General features: G+C 36.7%; 1 protein-coding gene across 2 annotated transcripts in view; it reads left to right on the forward strand.

Annotated features, from left to right (window-relative positions):
• The window catches only part of PPARGC1A (PPARG coactivator 1 alpha), a 111,783-nt gene extending 97,896 nt beyond the window's left edge, over positions 1-13,887 (forward strand). For both annotated transcript variants that reach the window (XM_010362992.2, XM_010362991.2), the window contains exons 11-13: positions 3,646-3,767; positions 4,113-4,264; positions 9,996-13,887. In XM_010362992.2, the coding sequence (XP_010361294.1) occupies positions 3,646-3,767; positions 4,113-4,264; positions 9,996-10,099 (378 nt within the window). In that variant the 3' untranslated portion in view covers positions 10,100-13,887. The remainder of the gene's footprint in view (positions 1-3,645; positions 3,768-4,112; positions 4,265-9,995) is intronic.
• Positions 13,888-22,419: the final 8,532 nt, after the last annotated feature.

The following is a 22,419-nucleotide window of genomic DNA, read 5'->3' on the forward strand; positions in this document are numbered from 1 at the left end:
GCATATGGGCATACATATGGTCGATTTTCACTTTAACTTCAAATTTCCTTGAATACATAGGCTGTGTTTATTCCCATAATGGTAGTTGAGCAATTTCTTTGCAATGGCTCAATTTCTTTCTCTCACTTCTGCATTTTCCCCCCTTTCTCTCTATACAGTAGTAACTTTTCTAAAAGGCCCACTAAAAAAAAAAAAAAAAAAAATTCCTTAACACCCATGAAAGCAGGCGCCAGGAAGTTTAAGTTTAGATAACAGTCCCATCACATTTGGCTGTTTGACTAGAGCTGGCTTCGTAAATAGAATGGAATGTGGTGTTATGATTCCCTTGCTCAAGTGTGCATCGATGGTCTGGGATGTGCCTCTCCATCCATTTCTACTTCCTGACTGCCAGGATGTCCTCAGTGCTCTGAAGCAGCACAATCACAGCCTTTGATTGAGACATACAATCTACATGGAAGGGCATCAGGCAGTTACTCTGCATTGGTTATCTGCTTCATCTGGTCATTTATTTAGTCTCAATAGCTATTGTTAGTACAGTTATGTTTTACCAACTGTTTGTTATCTCCTACCTAACTTTGATTTTCAGAGGTGATTTTTATGAGTGAGATTCCTGCAAACATGTAGCTGCAAACATGTAGCTACTTCTTACACTTAAATCTGTAAAAACAAATTATGGAAATCTTTGTTTCTTCACTCAACTGAGCTCCCTGAGCAACGTTTTTTTGTTTTTGTTTTTGTTTTTGTTTTCTGTAATAAAGCATCAAATCTAACTTTCCTTCTTTGTGTCGGATCGTCTTACAGAATAAGGACCACACTTAGGCATCTTTGATGTAATGAAGGGAATGGGATGAGTGTTCAAAATGATTGATTGATTCATAACTGATTGATTTTACAACAGTTATTCATTGATAGTCTGTTATGTTTCGATGCTTTATTTAAAATACAGTAGTGAAGAGAACAGATATGGTCTCTACTGTCATGAAGCTTTTATTATCCTGGGAAGGTGGACATTAAACAGTGGATAAACTATTAATTACAATTGGAAAGGAGAGTTTTCCATAAGAGCAACTAATAGGAATTCTGACCTCATTGCAAGTCTCAGAAAAAATGTGATTGTTGAGCTTAAGGTTGTTGTAGACAGTGTGTGTATGTGAGAGGCTTGGGAGTGCTGCAGTGTGAATGGGGTGTTCCAGTAGCAGGGAAAGAGCATGTGCAAAGGCCTTGGGAAGGAAGGTACACAGTATATACTAGACTAATAGAAGCTCAGTGTGGCTGGGAAAGAGAGTCACAGAAAGAATGCAATATGAGAGATAAAGCCCGTGATGACAACAGGTCCAGACCACACAGGGCCTTGTAGGTCTTGTTAACGATTTAGATCTTTCGTTAAACGTTGTGAGAAACCTTTGGAATGTTTTATAAGTTAATAGACATCATTGGATTCCTGTTTTCTTAGCAAAGACTATCCTAACGATGATGGAAGAATAGATTGGAGAAGAATAAACATGGACACAGATCCAAATTAAGAGATTTTTTTTTTAATACTAGTCCAGAAAGAGAAGCTGGAGGCTTGGCTTAGGACACATGGAATAAAGAAAATAGGTTAGAGAGAGATTTAGGAGAAATAAATCAATAGGATTTCATGAGTAGTTAGACATGTGGAGAGGACCAAGAGAAAGGAGTAAAAGGAGGTACTTAAATTTCTTCCTAAATAACTGGCTGGATGGTGTTCATTTCACTAATACAAGAACACTGGGAAAGAACCAAATGGGGAGAGGGCAAGGCTGGAGGGTTGGGCTTCGGTAAGGTTGGTGTAGTGTGAGGCTCCTCAGGCACAACCAACCTGAAATGTCAAGTAAATAGTTGATTATTTGCACCTGAGGCTCAGGTGGACATAAGGATTACTTTCCTAATAAAAAATAGAGGCAAGAATGTTGTATATGGTAGAATAAGACCAGACATTGGTAAGCTTATCATCCAGGAAGATATAGGGTCTGTGAATTGTTCAGTTACATTTCACAAGTGCTTGTTGGGTGCCTACTTCTTACCAGATTCTTGGCCAAACACTGGGCATAAGAAAATGAAAACCATTCAGTAAATAAGACAGGGCATCTTTTTGCTTTCAGCCCAAATTATTGTTTTCATCACCCAAGACCAGGGACTCTCAGTACATCCAAAGAAAACTCTTGGGCAAGCTAAGTCTGTACCTCAGTTCTCTGCTTCTAGTCTTTGCTTCAACCCAACTTAAAACTCTGCAACCTTAAATTCATTTTATCCTTGTTTGTCCTTAGTATACAAACTAGTTGGTGAGCACATTCTTTATATTAACTCCTTATGTTCTTAAAACTTTGAGAGACATCATAACTTTTGGCCTTATCTTCTTGGAACAAGAGATGTAGGATTGCTTCCTACACTAAGAATGCATTGCTGTGCTTTAAAAAAAGAATTTATCCTCAGGCTATAAAATATTATTCCTGTATTTTGTAGGTTATAAATTACTGATGACTTTCAGATTATGATGATATTGACTCCACTTGTGAAAATTAGGCCACACCCCTCTAGTCTATTCCTAAAATAAGACTAGATTTATTGGCAAAGTGAAATTTATAGCCTCTTTTATTTAGCTCTTATTCTTTGGAGACTCATGGCTTTAAATGGCCTACATTTTAAGACTTTATTTCTTAAATTATTGTCTTTGGACCACCTGCATCAAAATCGCTGGGGTGTGCTTGTTAAAAAATAAAGGTTGTAGAACCTTATCTTACATGTTTTTTTAGTACAACTGGGATAAAGCCCAATAATTTGCATTTTTAACCAGCACCCCAAGTAATTTTTATTTATAGTAGAGTTTAAGAACCACTCTTTTGAGGACGTCAGAATTTGTTCATCTCATTATTAGAATTCTGAGTTAATGAGAAATGTAATAGTTTTGTAAGCCAGGTCAGTTTCATAAAAATTTTGATTAATAATCAAGTCACAAATGTTCAAATATTTAATAGGTATTGTTCCATGATTTTTAAAAAGAGTGCATTATACAGACTTCTTTTCTAACACATCAAATTCATCTGAGAGTAGAACAGAGACATATAGGAAAGGTAGAAAAGAGTAGAGGTGAAGAGAAGAATGTATGTGAGTGAAAAGAGATTGATACTGAAGAAACGGGAATTAACACTTGGTTCAAATGTAGTCTTTCCTTCCATTGTAGTGTATGTTTTGTTCTAATTGCCATGCTCAGTGGGGTTTCTTATGCATGATTATACATTTATGAATGTTTTTAGAGGGTTAGCTTTTTTTTTTTTTTTTTTTTTTTTTTTTGAGATGGAGTCTCACTCTGTTGCCCATGCAGTGGCACAATCTCGGCTCACTGCAACCTCTGCCTCCTGGGTTCAAGCAATTCTCTGCCTCAGCCTCCTGAGTAGCTGGGATTACAGGTGCCCACCACCATGCCTGGCTGATTTTTGTATTTTTAGTAGAGACGGGGTTTCACCATCTTGGCCAGGCTGGTCTTGAACTCCTGACCTCATGATCCACCCGTCTCGACCTCCTAAAGTGCTGGGATTATAGACGTGAGCCACAGTGCCCAGCTGAGGGTTAGCTTTTTTCCCATCTCCAGAACCAGCAAAACTCTCTCCTTCCTTCCCCCCATAGGAAGAGCGCCGTGTGATTTATGTTGGTAAAATCAGACCTGACACAACACGGACAGAACTGAGGGACCGTTTTGAAGTTTTTGGTGAAATTGAGGAGTGCACAGTAAATCTGCGGGATGATGGGTGAGAATCTTCAAGATTATTTCTTGTTTACAAGTTGACGTATGTAAAAAATTATGGCCATAAGATTACTGGGATGGGAGTTGCCGATGTAAGTGCTTTGACAGATGACATGTTGAGTTCAGAACCTTATTTATTTTCTTTCATCCCTATTTATTAATCTTTCTAGTTGAGATTTCCTGTCCCAGAAATAAGTATTTAGCTGCTTGACAGGACAATCACACTGATAAATGGATGCAGTGGCTCAGATGTTGGCACCGGAGAAGTCTCACAAAATAGAAGGGGTTACAGTCCCGTATGCTAATACTTCTTAACCAGCTTTGAACTTCTCTTCTTTGTCCATTTCAGAGACAGCTATGGTTTCATTACCTACCGTTATACCTGTGATGCTTTTGCTGCTCTTGAAAATGGATACACTTTGCGCAGGTCGAACGAAACTGACTTCGAGCTGTACTTTTGTGGACGCAAGCAATTTTTCAAGTCTAACTATGCAGACCTAGGTATGGATTTTTTTGTACGTGGAATGAGGAATCCATAATGTAGAGCTCAAGATGGGAGCAAACATAATCCGTCGGCATCTTGGGTTGAACCATCACTTTATTTTACTAAAGGGAATGTTTGAATACAAATTTTTAAGAAAAATGTATAAGACAGTTTCAGAAGAAAGGGGCTTAGGTTTTGGCAAGAAAGGACAGAAGTAAATTCTTTGTACTGTCTGCTCAGGTGCTGAAAATTGTGGTAGGTATGTATGTGGATATTGTGTGTTTCTACTTGTGTTCATGATTTCTGTATGTGCGTTGTATGTGCATGCAGCTTTATATTTTGTGAGTGCATGTATTGTGTGTATCTGTGTGGATATTGTGTGTGTGTGTGTTGTCTGAATATTAAACGTGTATGTGTGTGGTATTGTGCTTTGTGTGTGCATGTGTTGTGCAGATGTGTGTGGCCATGTGTTTACGTGTGTGTATGTAGGTAGGTATTGTATGTGTCTACATGTGTTCATGATTTGTGTGCGTGCGTGCGTGCGTGTGTGTGTGTAACCTGCTTTTGCTTTCCAGGCCTACCGTGAATCCTTTCATGAACCATAGCATTGCCATCATTGTTTCATGGAATAGAATATGCAAAAGTCTCGTATTTTTCTTATTATTTCACAGACACTTAGCAATATCATTATTTTCTATGAACTACAACTAGAGAGAAGAAAATTAAATTTGATATACTAAATCACACTATGCTTTCTTTAAAAAAAGAAAAGAAACACCTGTTATTTGTTGAGTGCTTCCATATGCCAGACACAGTGCCAGGAGTTTTGAAAGCATTTTCCATTTAAGTACTAGAACTATTGTAGGAGGTGTATATTATTATTATCATCCCCATTTTACAGATAACGAAACTGAAGCATACATAATATTAATTTTTCCTGTTATAAAAGCTGTACAGACTCAAGGGGTAAAATGTGGAAAGTATAAAAAGTATTAAGAAAAAAACTTAAAATCATGTATCAGCCTGTTATCTGAGAATAACCACTATTACCAATGAAGTGATTTGCCTTCCAGTATTTTGTCTCAGCATGTCTAATTTCGTATATTTGAATATATATATATATATTTATATTTATGTAAACTTCCAAATTCTACTTTTCTCAATTAATATATAAATTCATGTTCTGCTGTGACTCATGAGATTAAAAATAATTTATTAACATACTTTAATGGTTGCACAGTATTTTGCTGAGTGAATAGTACCATTATATTTAGTCATTACATTATAGCCAAATATTTAATTTTTTTTTTTTTTTTTTTTTTTTTTTTTTTTTTTTTTTTTTTTTTTTGAGACGGAGTCTCGCTCTGTCACCCAGGCTAGAGTGCGGTGGCACAATCTCGGCTCACTGCAAGCTCCGCCTCCCGGCTTCACATCATTCTCCTGCCTCAGCCTCCCGAATAGCTGAGACTACAGGCACCACCTGCCACCACACCCAGCTCTTTTTGTATTTTTAGTAGAGACGGGGTTTCACCGTGTTAGCCAGGATGGTCTCGATCTCCTGACCTCGTGATCCGCCCGCCTTGGCCTCCCAAAGTGCTGGGATTACAGGCGTGGGCAACCGTGCCCAGCCCACATTTAATTTTTAATTTTTCAATATTATAAATAATGCTAAAATGGATATCTTAATTTCCTTTTCAATTTTAATTTTGTTCCTTTGCATGTCATTCTCCATCTAATGTGTGCATTGTAAGCTTTTAAATTCTTTGAGGAAGGACAGTGGCAAATGTCTTGTGGATATGACATAGTTATTTTAAATTTATGTGTAATATTTATCGTGGAATTAATATATAAATCTAGTCCTCAGCATTATTAGATATCTATATGCATTTTCTCTGGGTTGGTATAAAGAAGGAAACAAATACCAAATACAGGGATTTTTTTTCTTCTGTCCAACGAAGGGATGTCTTCCTAGAGTAATTGATACAGGTGATGTGCATTGTTCAGAGGGAATATGCTATAATTCACTCCACAAGCTAAATAGATAATGGGAAGCAGGAGAAAGGCAGCTGACTATTAGAGAGATAATGGGCTAGGGATGAAAATATAGAATGTGGCAAGTCATTTGTTCAAATGTTGGCTGATAAAAACAGTCAAGACGGATTGAAGTCTTGAGTTGATTTGACTTATTTTCTTCAATGATGAAGGCCAGGGTGTTTCTAGTCTCTGAAAACATCTAGAGTTTAAAATAAGCTACCTAGAGGGGCCTTTAGATCATGATTCATCACTGGTAGAGGGAGGATTGGATGGTATTTCCAAATTGAACTGGAGCCTCCCTGAAATATTTCTAAGAAGAATGCTTCCTCTCTCGTTATCTCCCTGCCTAGCCGGCAGCAATAGAAACTTTGCCATTGCTAAGCTCGCTCTGTATTTTCTGAAAAGTATGTTTGATGTGCATTGTAGTAGCATGGATTTTTCCAATTCCCTTGAACTCTACGATGGCACAAAGGTAGTTTTTTTCCCAGCTCCAGCATTGTATAGACCGAAGAGGCCAGGCTTTGGAATCCTGCAGACTTGGGATTGAAATCTGACTTAACACTGCCATTGGGCAAACAATTCGACCCCTTCAGTTCTGCTTCTTCATTTGTAAAATACCGTATAGTGTTATTGTGAAGATTAAATAAATGTTTGTGATACTATTAGCACAGTGTCTGGCATAACATAGGCGCTTAATAAATAGTGGCTATGATTACAATTTAAAATGATGGGAGTGAGAAGTTAGAAGTGTAAAGTCATTTTAAAATGGAAGAATCAACTCTAGGAATCAGCCTTGGGACTCAAAAAATGTTTCATATGTCTTGTCTTTGTTCCCTGAAGAATTCAAATATTCTTGTGCTCACCATATTTAGTGTTCATGCATGCTTCAGGGCATAAGAATATGCTGGACTCAGGGATTAGGAGCTTACACATATGTCACAATAGTAAACAAAAATGATGTGACACAGATTAATTTTACCAAGACAGGAAAGTTACCTAGCATTCTAGATAGATTTAATCAGTTTTCTTTCTGTTTACTTGCTCTCCAAAATTAAGTTAGCTTATACATCCTGTTTCTCTACTACTGAAACTAGGTAATGGTGTCGACAATATTGTCAGAGCAAAACATAACAATTTCAGCTACTATTTATGACCCAGTTTTATAAATGAGAGTGAGAGATTAAAATGACTTGATCAAGATTAAAACAGTGAAGTCAAGATTTAAGTTCTAGTTGCCATGAATCTGCAGTCTGTGTCTTTCAGTTTACTTTCTTATAAGCAAATGGATCTTTCTAAAGACCTCAATGAAAAGAAAATCAAAGGTGAAAGACATAGAGAAATTAAAGTAGGACTACAGGATCCAAAGAGAAAGATGGGTCAGTATTATGAATGTAATAGTTTTGATTAGGAATGAATTATGTTATATAACTTAAACTTTTAAAAAAATATAAATGACACATACATTATAAATTGTTTATTAACTGAAATAAATGTATCGTATTATCAGTATTCTTGATTACATACGTAACTTTATGTATTCCTTTGCCATTCATTGATAAATCATTCCCACATCCCAATATAAATATTTTCAACCATGGTTTTAATAATATTTTGGTGTTTGAGATTAGTATATTTCTTCAACAAATATCAATTTGAGTACCTCCTCGGCGCCAACAGTTTTCCAGGTGCTGGGAATATAAGTGTGATGTGATTTGTTTCAAATAATATAGTATCATTATTTGTAACAATTTATTTTGAAAAATTAGAGTGACTTTTTGAGTTATTCCTATAATGTTTTTATTATATCTTACTGTGCTCCAATATCCTTTCATTAGCAGGAGAGAAATTGGTGGAGTAGATGTTATTGCCTCAGAAATTAGATGTAACCACATTCCATCTCATACAACAAAAAATATTTTTTGGTTGTTTTCTGAGTAACAGTGAGCATGTATAAGTGGGTATATATGTGAACACTACATTTCACAGTGAAGAAACTCTTGAGAACTACTATTTCAATTTTTTTTAAATATTTGCTTATCAAAATACAGAAACACTGAAATTCTAGAGTTTACTTAGAATATTGCAAAGTAAGGCAATTTAAAACACTCTCAAAGTATTCCTCAAGGAAAGGTATGTGTATATGTCCCTGATGGTTCCAGGCTGACTTTTATCACACAGACTCCATCACTGGGGGACTCTTCCCTCTTGATCTACAATGCAAGTGGAATTCTGATTTCAGACTAATCTCTAGCAATGAGCTAGACTTTTTTTTTTTGTCTCTACAAGAAAGATTTTGATTGTAACAGCAGTTGTTTGTGAGGCCTTAGCAATATAAGAAAACCATTCATTAGCCTATGAAGAGAAATGTTGAAGCCAGTGTAATTTAAGAATTGACTATTTAAGATGTTATTGAGGAAAGATTGGCCAGTTTTGTGTCTGTTTTTTATGATTGAGACTGTAATTGTTCTTGTTGCTCTTACCTTAAAAAACTTGCTGAAAAAAACTCAGTAAAGACCAAAGGTGATCAGAATGAAAGGAAAACATAAGTAAACATATTTCCTTGTCTTTAAATCTAGGTGTGTAAAGGTAGATTGAAATTTGGGAAACGGGATGGTCAGGCTGGTTCTAGAGAGCTTGGTTTGCAATCTTGTCAGCAAAACAACTTTTTAGGTCAACGATTATGCCTCTGTAGTATCTCGTATTATACCCTTCTATTACTTTGACCATTTCGATTTTGTAACTTATTCTGGGAAAAGCATGGGAATTCTTATATTTTGGTAGAATTGTTAATTTTCCAGAATGGTTTTGTTTTCCTTTAAATAAATGTTTTCAAAAGAATTAATGTATTTGCAAGAGGCTTTTTATTATATTTCCAAGCCACCCTTTGTTACTTGCAAGACCAGCAGAAATACCTGTTTTTTTCATAGAAGTCAATGGAGAAAAACCAGGAATACTTAACAGAATTTTACTTTGCTTTCTATATTGCTAAAATATGTCTATTTTATTAAGGTCTATTTGAAGTAGCATGTGAAACTTTGCCCAAAAGCTTACTTGGACTACTTTAAGAGTCCAAGAAGGGTGTGGCTTTATTTATACCTGCACTTTATTTCTTCTTTCCGAATTTACTCTCCTGGGATGTGAAGCATTTCTCTCAACCTTCCAATTTGGGGAGAATTTGCACCAAAATTTCTGGGATGTCTAGAGGTACAGAAGTAGAGGACCACATCATATGTCCCCTCCTGCCTCAAAGAGAAGCATCTTTGAGGATGAGAAGTTTAGGGGAACTTCTCATGATTCTTTCTCTCATACTCAACTGGATTTTATGCTCAATTAAATTAATCCCATTGAATAGGAAAATTAGTTCCAGCTTGTACTCGCACGTCTACATCTAAGTTATTGAGGAACCATGGGCAAGTCATTTGACATACGGGGGGAAGGGGAGGGTGGTTATCTGCCAGAGATATATTAATGTTTGCTCTGCCTAACTCCCAGGGTGTTTAAGCCTAAATGAGTCAACAGGTGAGTATTTTTGAAAGCTCACCACTCCCCATCCTGTTTCTTTTTATCAATATATATCCAACAAAATCCAGACATTGTTTTCTAAAGTACATTGATTGTAAGAGTTGTTATCAAATCCGGTAGTCTTGAATTGGAATGATTGAGTTAATGGCCCTCAGCAAAGGGTGTGTCTAAACTGACTTGTGTTTCTTTCAGATTCAAACTCAGATGACTTTGACCCTGCTTCCACCAAGAGCAAGTATGACTCTCTGGATTTTGATAGTTTACTGAAAGAAGCTCAGAGAAGCTTGCGCAGGTAACATGTTCCCTAGCTGAGGATGACAGAGGGATGGCGAATACCTCATGGGACAGCGCGTCCTTCCCTAAAGACTATTGCAAGTCATACTTAGGAATTTCTCCTACTTTACACTCTCTGTACAAAAAACAAAACAAAACAACAATACAACAAGAACAACAACAACAACAATAACAACAATGGTTTACATGAACACAGCTGCTGAAGAGGCAAGAGACAGAATGATATCCAGTAAGCACATGTTTATTCATGGGTGTCAGCTTTGCTTTTCCTGGAGTCTCTTGGTGATAGAGTGTGCGTGTGTGCATGTATGTGTGTGTGTATGTATGTGTATGGTGTGTGTGCTTGGTTTAGGGGAAGTATGTGTGGGTACATGTGAGGACTGGGGGCACCTGACCAGAATGTGCAAGGGCAAACCATTTCAAATGGCAGCAGTTCCATGAAGACACACTTAAAACCTAGAACTTCAAAATGTTCGTATTCTATTCAAAAGGAAAAAAAAAAAAAAAAAAAAAAATATATATATATATATAAAAATTAAAAAGGAAAGAAAACTAACAACCAATCAACCAACCAACCACAAACCACCCTAAAATGACAGCTGCTGATGTCTGGGCATCAGCCTTTGTACTCTGTTTTTTTAAGAAAGTGCAGAATCAACTTGAAGCAAGCTTTCTCTCGTAACGTAATGATTATATGACAATCCTGAAGAAACCACAGGTTCCATAGAACTAATATCCTGTCTCTCTCTCTCTCTCTTTTTTTTTTTTTTCCTTTTTCCTTTTGCCATGGAATCTGGGTGGGAGAGGATACTGCGGGCACCAGAATGCTAAAGTTTCCTAACATTTTGAAGTTTCTGTAGTTCATCCTTAATCCTGACACCCATGTAAATGTCCAAAATGTTGATCTTCCACTGCAAATTTCAAAAGCCTTGTCAATGGTCAAGCGTGCAGCTTGTTCAGCGGTTCTTTCTGAGAGTGGACACCGGGTTACAATACTAATGAGAGTTGGGTAGAACTCTCTGAGATGTGTTCAGATAGTGTAATTGCTACATTCTCTGATGTAGTTAAGTATTTACAGATGTTAAATGGAGTATTTTTATTTTATGTATATACTATACAACAATGTTCTTTTTTGTTACAGCTATGCACTGTAAATGCAGCCTTCTTTTCAAAACTGCTAAATTTTTCTTAATCAAGAATATTCAAATGTAATTATGAGGTGAAACAATTATTGTACACTAACATATTTAGAAGCTGAACTTACTGCTTATATATATTTGATTGTAAAAACAAAAAGACAGTGTGTGTGTCTGTTGAGTGCAACAAGAGCAAAATGATGCTTTCCGCACATCCATCCCTTAGGTGAGCTTCAATCTAAGCATCTTGTCAAGAAATATCCTAGTCCCCTAAAGGTATTAACCACTTCCGCGATATTTTTCCACATTTTCTTGTCGCTTGTTTTTCTTTGAAGTTTTATACACTGGATTTGTTAGGGGAATGAAATTTTCTCATCTAAAATTTTTCTAGAAGATATCATGATTTTATGTAAAGTCTCTCAATGGGTAACCATTAAGAAATGTTTTTATTTTCTCTATCAACAGTAGTTTTGAAACTAGAAGTCAAAAATCTTTTTAAAATGCTGTTTTGTTTTAATTTTTGTGATTTTAATTTGATACAAAATGCTGAGGTAATAATTACAGTATGATTTTTACAATAATTAATGTGTGTCTGAAGACTATCTTTGAAGCCAGTATTTCTTTCCCTTGGCAGAGTATGACGATGGTATTTATCTGTATTTTTTACAGTTATGCATCCTGTATAAATACTGATATTTCATTCCTTTGTTTACTAAAGAGACATATTTATCAGTTGCAGATAGCCTATTTATTATAAATTATGAGATGATGAAAATAATAAAGCCAGTGGAAATTTTCTACCTAGGATGCATGACAATTGTCAGGTTGGAGTGTAAGTGCTTCATTTGGGAAATTCAGCTTTTGCAGAAGCAGTGTTTCTACTTGCACTAGCATGGCCTCTGACGTGACCATGATGTTGTTCTTGATGACATTGCTTCTGCTAAATTCAATAAAAACTTCAGAAAAACCTCCATTTTGAGCATCAGGATTTCATCTGAGTGTGGAGTCCCTGGAATGGAATTCAGTAACGTTTGGAGTGTGTATTCAAGTTTCTAAATTGAGATTCGATTACTGTTTGGCTGACATGACTTTTCTGGAAGACATGATACACCTACTACTTAATTGTTCTTTTCCTTTCTCTCACCCAACACAATCTTATAAGATGGATTTCACCCCCAGGCCAATGCAGCTAATTTTGATAGCTGCATTCATTTATCACCAGCATATTGTGTTCTGAGTGAATCCACTGTTTGTCCTGTCGGATGCTTGCTTGATTTTTTGGCTTCTTATTTCTAAGTAGATAGAAAGCAATAAAAATACTATGAAATAAAAGAACTTGTTCACAGGTTCTGCGTTACAACAGTAACACATCTTTAATGCGCCTAATTCTTGTTGTTCTGTAGGTTAAATGCAGGTATTTTAACTCTGTGTGAACGCCAAACTAAAGTTTACAGTCTTTCTTTCTGAATTTTGAGTATCTTCTGTTGTAGAATAATAATAAAAAGACTATTAAGAGCAATAAATTATTTTTAAGAAATCGATATTTAGTAAATCCTATTATGTGTTCAAGGACCACATGTGTTCTCTATTTTGCCTTTAAATTTTTGTGATCCAATTTTAAATACATTCTCCTTTTTGCCCTGGATTGTTGACATGAGTGGAATACTTGGTTTCTTTTCTTATCAAAAGACAGCACTACACATATATTGAAAATTAATTTATCCCCCCCGCAACCCGGCCTAACCAATATTGTTACCATGAAGATAGTTTTCCTCAATGGACTTCAAATTGCATCTAAAATTAGTGGAGCTTTTGTATCTTCTGCAGACACTGTGGGTAGCCCATCAAAATGTAAGCTGTGCTCCTCTCATTTTTATTTTTATTTTTTTGGGAGAGAATATTTCAAATGAACATGTGCACCCCATCATCACTGAAGGCAAATTTCAGCATAGATCTCTAGGATTTTTAGATGACCGTGGGCCATTGCCTTCATGCCGTGGTAAGTACCACATCTACAATTTTGGTAACCGAACTGGTGCTTTAGTAATGTGGGTTTTTTTCTTTTTTAAAAGAGATGTAGCAGAATAATTCTTCCAGTGCAACAAAATCAATTTTTTGCTAAACGACTCCGAGAACAACAGTTGGGCTGTCAACATTCAGAGCAGCAGAGAGGGAACTTTGCACTATTGGGGTATGATGTTTGGGTCAGTTGAAAAAAGGAAACCTTTTCATGCCTTTAGATGTGAGCTTCCAGTAGGTAATGATTATGTGTCCTTTCTTGATGGCTGTAATGAGAACTTCAATCACTGTAGTCTAAGACCTGATCTATAGATGACCTAGAATAGCCATGTACTATAATGTGATGATTCTAAATTTGTACCTATGTGACAGACATTTTCAATAATGTGAACTGCTGATTTGATGGAGCTACTTTAAGATTTGTAGGTGAAAGTGTAATACTGTTGGTTGAACTATGCTGAAGAGGGAAAGTGAGCGATTAGTTGAGCCCTTGCCGGGCCTTTTTTCCACCTGCCAATTCTACATGTATTGTTGTGGTTTTATTCATTGTATGAAAATTCCTGTGATTTTTTTTAAATGTGCAGTACACATCAGCCTCACTGAGCTAATAAAGGGAAACGAATGTTTCAAATCTACTCCTGCTTTTCTTATTTATCGTAACCAAACTCCTGGCATGTTTCTCAGATCAGTACCCATTACTCGCTTATTATTATTCTATTTCCTCTCTGGCTCTCTCCCCCTTTCTCCCTGCTTTTCCATATTCATGGATGCATTTCAGCTGTAAGGTAACGTGCACCTTCTGTATCTTGTCTTTTTCTAAACGGCAAAGGCAGACGCGGTGGTTTCTATAACGAACGTTCAGAGGTGAAAAATGACATAGGATTTTATGAAATAGATTAGCTCTATTTTTGTACTTAACCCTGGGAAGTGTGTATTTTTAAGTACAAGCTCTTTCCCCTAGGGAAAAACTCACTGAATATTCAGCATAGAGATGTTGTTGTAGATGGACTGAATATTTCTCGAAGACTTGTAACAGGATGCAGTTCCCCATCATCTGGAAGTCATCGAGTTGGTTAAATATGGGATGAGCTGATAGCTGAAGACACATCGTGCTGTCAGGATGTCCATTGTGGCTGGTGGATGATGGTGGTCCTAATGACAGAGAATGCCCTTGCCCAATTTCAAATGGTTGTTCCCATTCCCAACCATTTGCACTGCAAGATTCAGCATATGCAACATTGGGGAAAGGTGGCTAAATTATATTCCAGCATTTCCATCTCCTAGAGAGAAAAAAAGTGTTTGTAAATATTGGAAATGTGATAAGCGCTATCAGAAGTGCATTGAAATCTGCTAAGTAATCTAAGAAACACTCCCCATGGATTGTTTTATACCAATATAAAATTCATCAATTATTTTATGGAAATGGAAAATAAAAACCTACCATTATCTTACCCAAATATTGAATTTATCTGCCACTGTGGATACCAAGCACTCCTGAGGTTCAATGGATAAGTATCAGCTCCGGACTTGTCTTCTATTGATGCTTAAATTGCATAAGCCATTTTTAATCTTCTGGTTGGAACCAGCAAGGACATTAGAACTCTTCCCTAAATGGTTAACTTTTTACCCTACCAAATCTTTTGAGGGCAGAGAGAAAATGAGGGATTATCTGAAGCAGTATTAGTAGCTGCCAGTTTGGTCCTGGAATATGCTGATTTAGATAAAGGATTTATTTCATATTGTCCTCAAAACATTGAATCACTTTCATTCTTGTTGATACTAATGGCAAAATAATTATTAAAACCAAAATTGGGCTGACAAAAATAAATTAACATTTGATATAGCTTTTTTTTTTAAAAGAAGATTGTCTCAATTCAAAAGTCCTCCAAACCAAGTCTGTCTAAACTATATACAATATGATAATTGAGTTGAAATTCTTTTTTAGTATTGCTGGTTTTCTCTTCTTTGTAGGGTTATTTAACTAATCATTGGATATAATTTACAGCCCTAATATCATTACTATACTGACTCGACAGTAGTGTTACTAGCTACACAGTTGTAACTCAGCATTAATTATAGAATATTTTAACTAAAACATTCCATTTGCAATGTTTATATTAATCTTATATTTTGCAATTTTCATTGCTACTCCTTGTTTTCTAACACACTACACTCCATTATAAATCAATCTTTGTACTTTATCAAATGGAAGACAGTAATAAAGAAGGTCACAACTCATAGAAGAGTTCCTTGGAGGTTTGTAACATAATGATTTAAATCTCAGAAAGATTTAATCAAAAGCTGAATTAATCCCTGGGGGAAAAGATGGTATATAGATTCTATTGATGGACACAAAGCAGCCTATTTCTTTTCACTGGTGTCTGTTAGCATGTTGGGGAAAAGAAACACAGATTTTCTGTGAGAAGGAAAATAAGATTTTCTTGGTAGCGGAAGGATAGTATGAAATAACCTTTATGTTATGTTTCCTCCCTTCCATTCAAAATGGCCCATTTTTATTTTTCACTTACTGGGGCGTTATCTGTTCTCCTAGTGCATGGAGAATGTTAAATGTTCTCCACCCCCATGTTTCCCTCATTATATTCCATGTGATTCCAGTAACTATGCAGAGTCCCAAAAGCTCCACTCTAGTCAAGCATGTGGAATGTGGGGTCACATGGGCTAGTTTCCAGGTCTCTTCTGTTGTAATCAGGTGACTGCCCTTGGGCGAATTCTCAGCACTGGGGACACTGGAAACTTGTAGAAGAAATGATTATGAAATGTGAGTATTTTGAAGACCAGGACCAGGTTCGACTGAAAAGCCTTAATATTGTTCCATGACTAGGATGTAGGCTAAAGGCAAGAGGCCACCACCTTCCCACATGACTCTTTTCTGTCCATAATTACAGAGGAATGTGACCATATTCTGTTTAGCTCAAAACCCATTACTTACCATTAGCTGACTTATAAAGGGGCAGAGTGAAATTAATTAAATGAAAAGAGTAAGAGAACTTTTCGAGGAGAAAACCAAATGATCCTATAATATTTTCATGATTAAATTAAATGAATGTAATTATACATGCGCATATGCACACCAAGGCATTATTATAATCAAGGACCTTAAAATATTGTATCGTTTCAAATTTATGCATATAGCACTTACTGAAGGCAAGTAGCTAGTGTGATACTTGAATTTGCATATTGACCATTTTCATATATTTTCATATATTAATTTCTAGTAGGAAGAAGCTGAATTATTAGGAAAAATCCTGGGGTGATTTAGAAAAAATATTGTGCTTCTGCTCGTTTTTGAACATCAGGGGCACTTAGCAACATTATCTTTTTTTTTTTTTCCACATAGTTTTCTGTGATGGATTTTCAACAAGATGACATCCAAGTGAAAGCCAAAATTAAATGGGAAGGAAAGAATGTTAAGTGGTAAAATCCTAAATAGCTTATTAGACTACTTAATTGGAGGGAATTTATTTTTTGCTGCTGTTAGGAACTCTAGAGTCAAGCTTCTCTTTAACAATACTAATTGATGGAAAAAAGTGGCTATAGTAATACAGTTACCACAAAATGCCCTCCAGCAAGTCATTTAAGGAAATTCACAGGTACTTTCCTTTGATGGACGTTGGTGTTGTTGAAAATCAAATCCTGTCTTCATTCGTATCATTGCTTTCTCACTTCATTTCCAAGCCGGTCCCTTGCTTATTCCTATCATAGCTTCACAGTGCGCTTGAAAGACTGACTTAATTCTTAAAAGAAAATTAGGCCGTGCTTGTTCTTAGTTTAACCATCTAGCAGGTTTTCAGCTTGATCACTATACCCTTTAATCAGATGTATGACTAATGTTTCATAGTGCTTAGAAGTATTGCCCTCTGTAAGCACTTCCCTATTTGTTGGCAGGAATGTGCATACACTATCACAAAATGATGATTAATTTCTCTCCTTCCTAAAGAAGGGTAAGTTAGTGAGCTGGTCACATGGCGTGTGATGGAGTCATGTTACTTTCATGTCAGGCAATTTAATGACCAAGTGCACCACATGGCGTCATTCTCCTCCACTTGTCTGTTTACTTGGGAAAAGCATCCTGGTACTGATTTAACGAGCTGCCTTTTCCAGGGTCAACAATCTGAATTGCAGTTCAGACTATCCAACAGGAAAACAACTGAACAGAAAGCAAAGATTGGAGTTCACCATCCATTGTTTGGCTTCAGTATTTGGAGGGTGGGAAGTACCTATGTGTTGGGCTGACATTTTCCCATTTCCAGTGGCAGGGGTGGTGGCATTCAAAGGGAGTGCCAATGTGTGCACCTGATGAATGAAATAATTCATAGACAGCTCATAAGAGTTTCTTTGTCACATAGTGCCAGAGTCCCATTGAGCCACTGTGTGCCATGGCATGCCAAGGCAAAAACTAAGACCAAAAAGGTCACCTGAAGGAAAGAGAAGGAATAAATAGAAGGTTAACCAAACACATTTGAACTTCAGGAACGAAGCAAGGTTTGGACAGAGATTTCACATGGTTTCTTATTTGCCTTGTGTGCCAACTCATTCCATAAGATTATATAAACAAAAGAGGCAATTGTGCAGCTAGGCTGTAGAATTGTGAAGAAAGGAATGAACCTCACATACTGTTTCTCTATGTGGGGCTAGTTCTGTGTCATATAGACAGCCACTGGCCTTTGACTAAAATCCTGTGTACTTCCTGGCTACCACATTGATGGAAGACCCTTGAGGATTTCTCCATAGCTAGGCTTTTGGATAGAACTTTTAAGCTTTAATTTTGTGGAATGATAAAAAGATAATCCCTACATTCATACAATACAAAGAGCTCTTTAGATTTAAATAATGCTTTGAGGAGGCTCCCATTTTCTTCTCATTGTTTCAGTTCTACCATCTCAAAGTAGCCATTTCCAGCAAGGAACCTTCACTGACTTTTAGCATTCTGAAGGTTAAACTCAAGCCCCCTCAAAAGTCATATCTGCTATATTTCATGGAGACATAACTTCATGGCACTGCAATAATTTAAAGACATTATTTGCTTGTTTTTGCTGTCTTAAAAACTTAGCTTTATCAGCTCCATTTAGAAACTTGATCAACTTGGAGACTCCCTTTCCTAGAATCAGCACTTAGTGACACACATTGTCATCCTGTATCCCAGCAATTGGACTTCAGGTAATGATGTTGCTCAATATGACCCCTTAACATCCTCATTTTAAAATCAGAGAAATCTTCCTGTACTGGTAAGAAAGCAAATATGAAAAGCTGCCCTCCATTTGAAAGTCCAGTGAATTCAGGATGTGATTAAAACAGTGAAGATAATGACAAAGATGATGGTGGTATTAGCTAACATTTATTGTGGATTTATCTTTTAGTCACTTTACTTAGCCGTTTACATGAATTTTCTTCATTAATCCTCCTAAACAAACCGTAAGGTAGGTATACAACTCTTCCCGTTTTATTGAGGGAATGGAGGGTTAAAGTAGCTGGAAAACCGCCCAGATTTGGGCAAAGTCCAGTTGGTCTTAAAACTTATTTTTGAAACTATTGTGCTGTATATAATGCTTCCAGGAATAAAATATTAATGTTCAAAAGAAAAAAAATCTGTTAGAGGTAATTAATTGTTAAAATTTCTGTACTTTTGTTGCTACCCTCTGACTGAAGTCAAACTCTGCATGTATTGGATTCATCATTCTACATTGATCGAACTCCTCCAACATACTAGAAACTCCACATCTAGTTGGCAGTATAGTAAGAAAAAATTAAAATGTATATTTTGTAATAGCTTCAGTAGGACACTCTCACCAGAATCCTTATTGTGAGTGTCTATCTATGTATCTGTTTATCTATCTATCTATCTATCTTCTATCATCTGTCTGTCTATCATCTATTTATCCATCTGTTTATCTGTCTATCTGTCCACCTACCTACATATATTGCATTTTGTGGAAAGTATATTGCTGTAAAACCAATGTCTGTGAGGGTTGAGGCCAGAGATTCTCATACTTAATGGGCAGGAATGACCTAGTGCTCTGATTCCAAGGTGTACAATCTGACTTATAAGCACTGATAACCAACTTTACAAAGAGGTAGAAACCTCTTCCATAGGTTAAAATGGATTTGGAGGTATAAAACGGTATATTCTTACCACTGAGAAATTAAATCACAAAAATAATCAAATTTAAGAGCTCATAGGTTTTTTCAAGCACTATTAAGTTTCTGGGCCGGGTGCAGCAGCTCATACTTGTATCCCAGCACTTTGGACTGAGGCAGGAGGATCACTTGAGGTCAGGAGTTCAAGACCAGCCTGGCCAACATGGTGAAACTCCAACTATACTAAAAATATATATATATAAATTAGCTAGGCATGGTTGTGTATGCCTGTAATCCCAGCTACTTAGGAGGTTAAGGCAGGAGAATTGCTTGAACCTGGGAGGTGGAGGTTGCCATGAGCTGAGATTTTGCCAATGCACCCCAGCTTGGGCGACAGAGTAAGACTCCATCTCAAATAAGTAAGTAAATAAATAAATAAATAAGTTTTCAATTTCGAGCTAATATAAAAAAAAACTTAAAAAAGAATCGATCCCTATTTTGCAGCCATTGGTAAACCAGTCATTTTCTCAGAAAATTCGTCTGTCCTGGAGACCACAAACCCTAGGTTATTTTGACTAAGGTTCATAGAATTCTGAAAATGAAAGTTCATAACCAACTTTTCTTCTTTCCCACTTAATAATCTTAACTGACCTCATGCTCACTGAGCATGGCTGCTGGATTGGAGATGGGTCTCTGGTATTGCAATGTGAGAAACTGAGCCCCCCTTTCCAGAGATTCTTATACTATCCTCATACAAGCAATAGGCACGTGGAGAATCCACCTTTGGACCAAATGCTTCCTCATTTCTGTGATTACATTCATTGTTATGACACAGTGCTAGCTCAGATATCAGCTGTTCATGATGGAAGATCATCTTAAGATTTCTTAAATATGTTTATTTGGATTTCTTTCTGCAATGCTAACCTGTCTACAATCAAATCTTATGATTACTGTAGACACTGATCGGTAGACACTCAATGTTCTACTTTACGGATGACCCTTTGGGAATAGTGTCTTTGCTGTACCTGGTATCAGTTTAGGGAAAAGTGGGCTGAGTTTCTAACGTTGCAATACCAGAGGCCCATCTCCAATCCAGTGGTCATCCTCAGTCAGCATGAGGTCAGTTAAGATTATGAAGTGGGAAAGAAGGAGGGGTGATCACAAACTTTCATCTTCAGAATTCCATGAACCTTAATCAAAATAGCCTAGAGTTTGTGAACTCCAGGGCAGAAGAATTTTTTGAGAAATGACTGGTTTACCAATGACTGCGAAACAGGGACTGATTCTTTTTAAATGTTTCTAACTTTTAATTAGAAATCATTTCAAATAAACATAGAAGTGCATAAAATAATAGAATTGAGCCCCATGTATCTACTACCCAGATTTATGAGATGTTAATATTTTACTCAATATGCTTAAGATTGCTCTTAAATCACATAGCTATCCCCTTATTCTCCTTTCTTCCTCAGTAGCATTCTCTCCCCAATAGTTAGTATATGTTATGCCTACTCACTTTTTCCCTTTAACTACATTTCCATATATCCACAAGTGAAATGCAGTATTATTTTGTATCTTTTGACAATTTACGTGTTTTTCTACTATAAGTGTTCTTGTACAATTTGGGAGTAGTGCCTTTCAATGCAAATGCAACTAGAGCAATTGAGCCTTGGTGTAAGCCAGAAGGAAATCCTTCTTTCCAGGTGTTTGAAGTTGCCTTAACAGCTGCTCAAAGTGTCTCAGCTAATCATTCTTCGCTGCATTCCTGACATGCATCTTGGTTTCCTATTTATCACTTTGGCTCATGCTTAAGTGCATTTATGCAATAGCTTTAAAAGTCTTCGACCCTTGATCCACACCCTTCTCTTGCTTAATGAGTGGTTGTAAAGTTGATCCAAGGGAACTGGAGGTCATAAAATCACAGCAGAAGATGGAAACTCATACCTAGTTAATTTTTTAGGAGAATGGGTTCTTGGATTTTTCTTTTTTAAGTAAGAAATTTTTGCTACACTCCTCACCTTCCCACTCCCACATACCTCTGCATGGCCAGGCCCTGTCTAGAAAGGACATTGGGGAGCCCCAGGACTATAGAATTTATTTCTTGTAATAGTAACCAATTAAACTAGTTACCAGTTGGAGAGCATGTTCCAGCACTTAAGTTAATTGAACTGTTGCAAACGAAATATGATTCTAAATTGTTTCAGTATTCCAAATCACTTCATGCGTGCAGACAAAAATGAAAAGAATTACTAAATTGGTTTGGAATGTGCAAATCAAGCATACAGTGCGAACATTTAGATCTATGAACTGATAACTGCAGTAGGTACCTTGAAAAACTTTGTGGGCTTTTTTTTTCTTCTTCTTTTGCTGAGTTCTCCTTTAAATTCCCGGAACCGCTACTTGATGTGATAGTCAATGAATGGAAGTCAGGTGCAATCAGAAGGGGAACTGTTTGCATCAGTGTTCTGGGCAATTCTAGCAATTTGCCCGGAAAATAATCTCTTCATGATTCATTTCATGGGCCAGGTAAGAAAGGAATTGTTGAAAGGAGACTTAGCTTAATGGATGAAGTGTAGTCTTTTATTCTGGGAGAATTTGGCTAGAATTTGGTTTACAAGTCTGGAGGGTATAGTTCTCCTTGGGGTGGTGACCCTTCTGTACCCAGGGCCACTGCACATAGACAATGAGTGTCTAAATTCCAAAAGGAGTTGGTTTTGAGGAAAATCTCATGGCAAAGGATACTACTTTCCGGTCTCCACAGTCTCTTGCTCTTCATGTCTCCCCCATCACCCAACATATATGTAGATGATACTCTATTTCCATAGCTTTCTATTGCTATGAATTGTCCAACCCTCTACATAGATCAGGTTGTTTGAGAGGTTTGGATGGGCTGTGAAGCTCTTGGCAGCTTAATGAGTCATCTTAAGTAACAAGTCATACAAAATCCATGACAATTCTCACCCCTCTTCAAGGTTATTCCTTCCCTTCCCAAAGGGAACCTAAGAAAAAGCAGTGAAATGTATCAGTTGATTTCATGCGTTCTTTTTGAGATGACAAAATAACTTGGGTTAGAA

Source organism: Rhinopithecus roxellana, chromosome 2 (assembly GCF_007565055.1).
Source record: "Rhinopithecus roxellana isolate Shanxi Qingling chromosome 2, ASM756505v1, whole genome shotgun sequence".
In the NCBI taxonomy this organism is placed as follows: Eukaryota; Metazoa; Chordata; class Mammalia; order Primates; family Cercopithecidae; genus Rhinopithecus; species Rhinopithecus roxellana.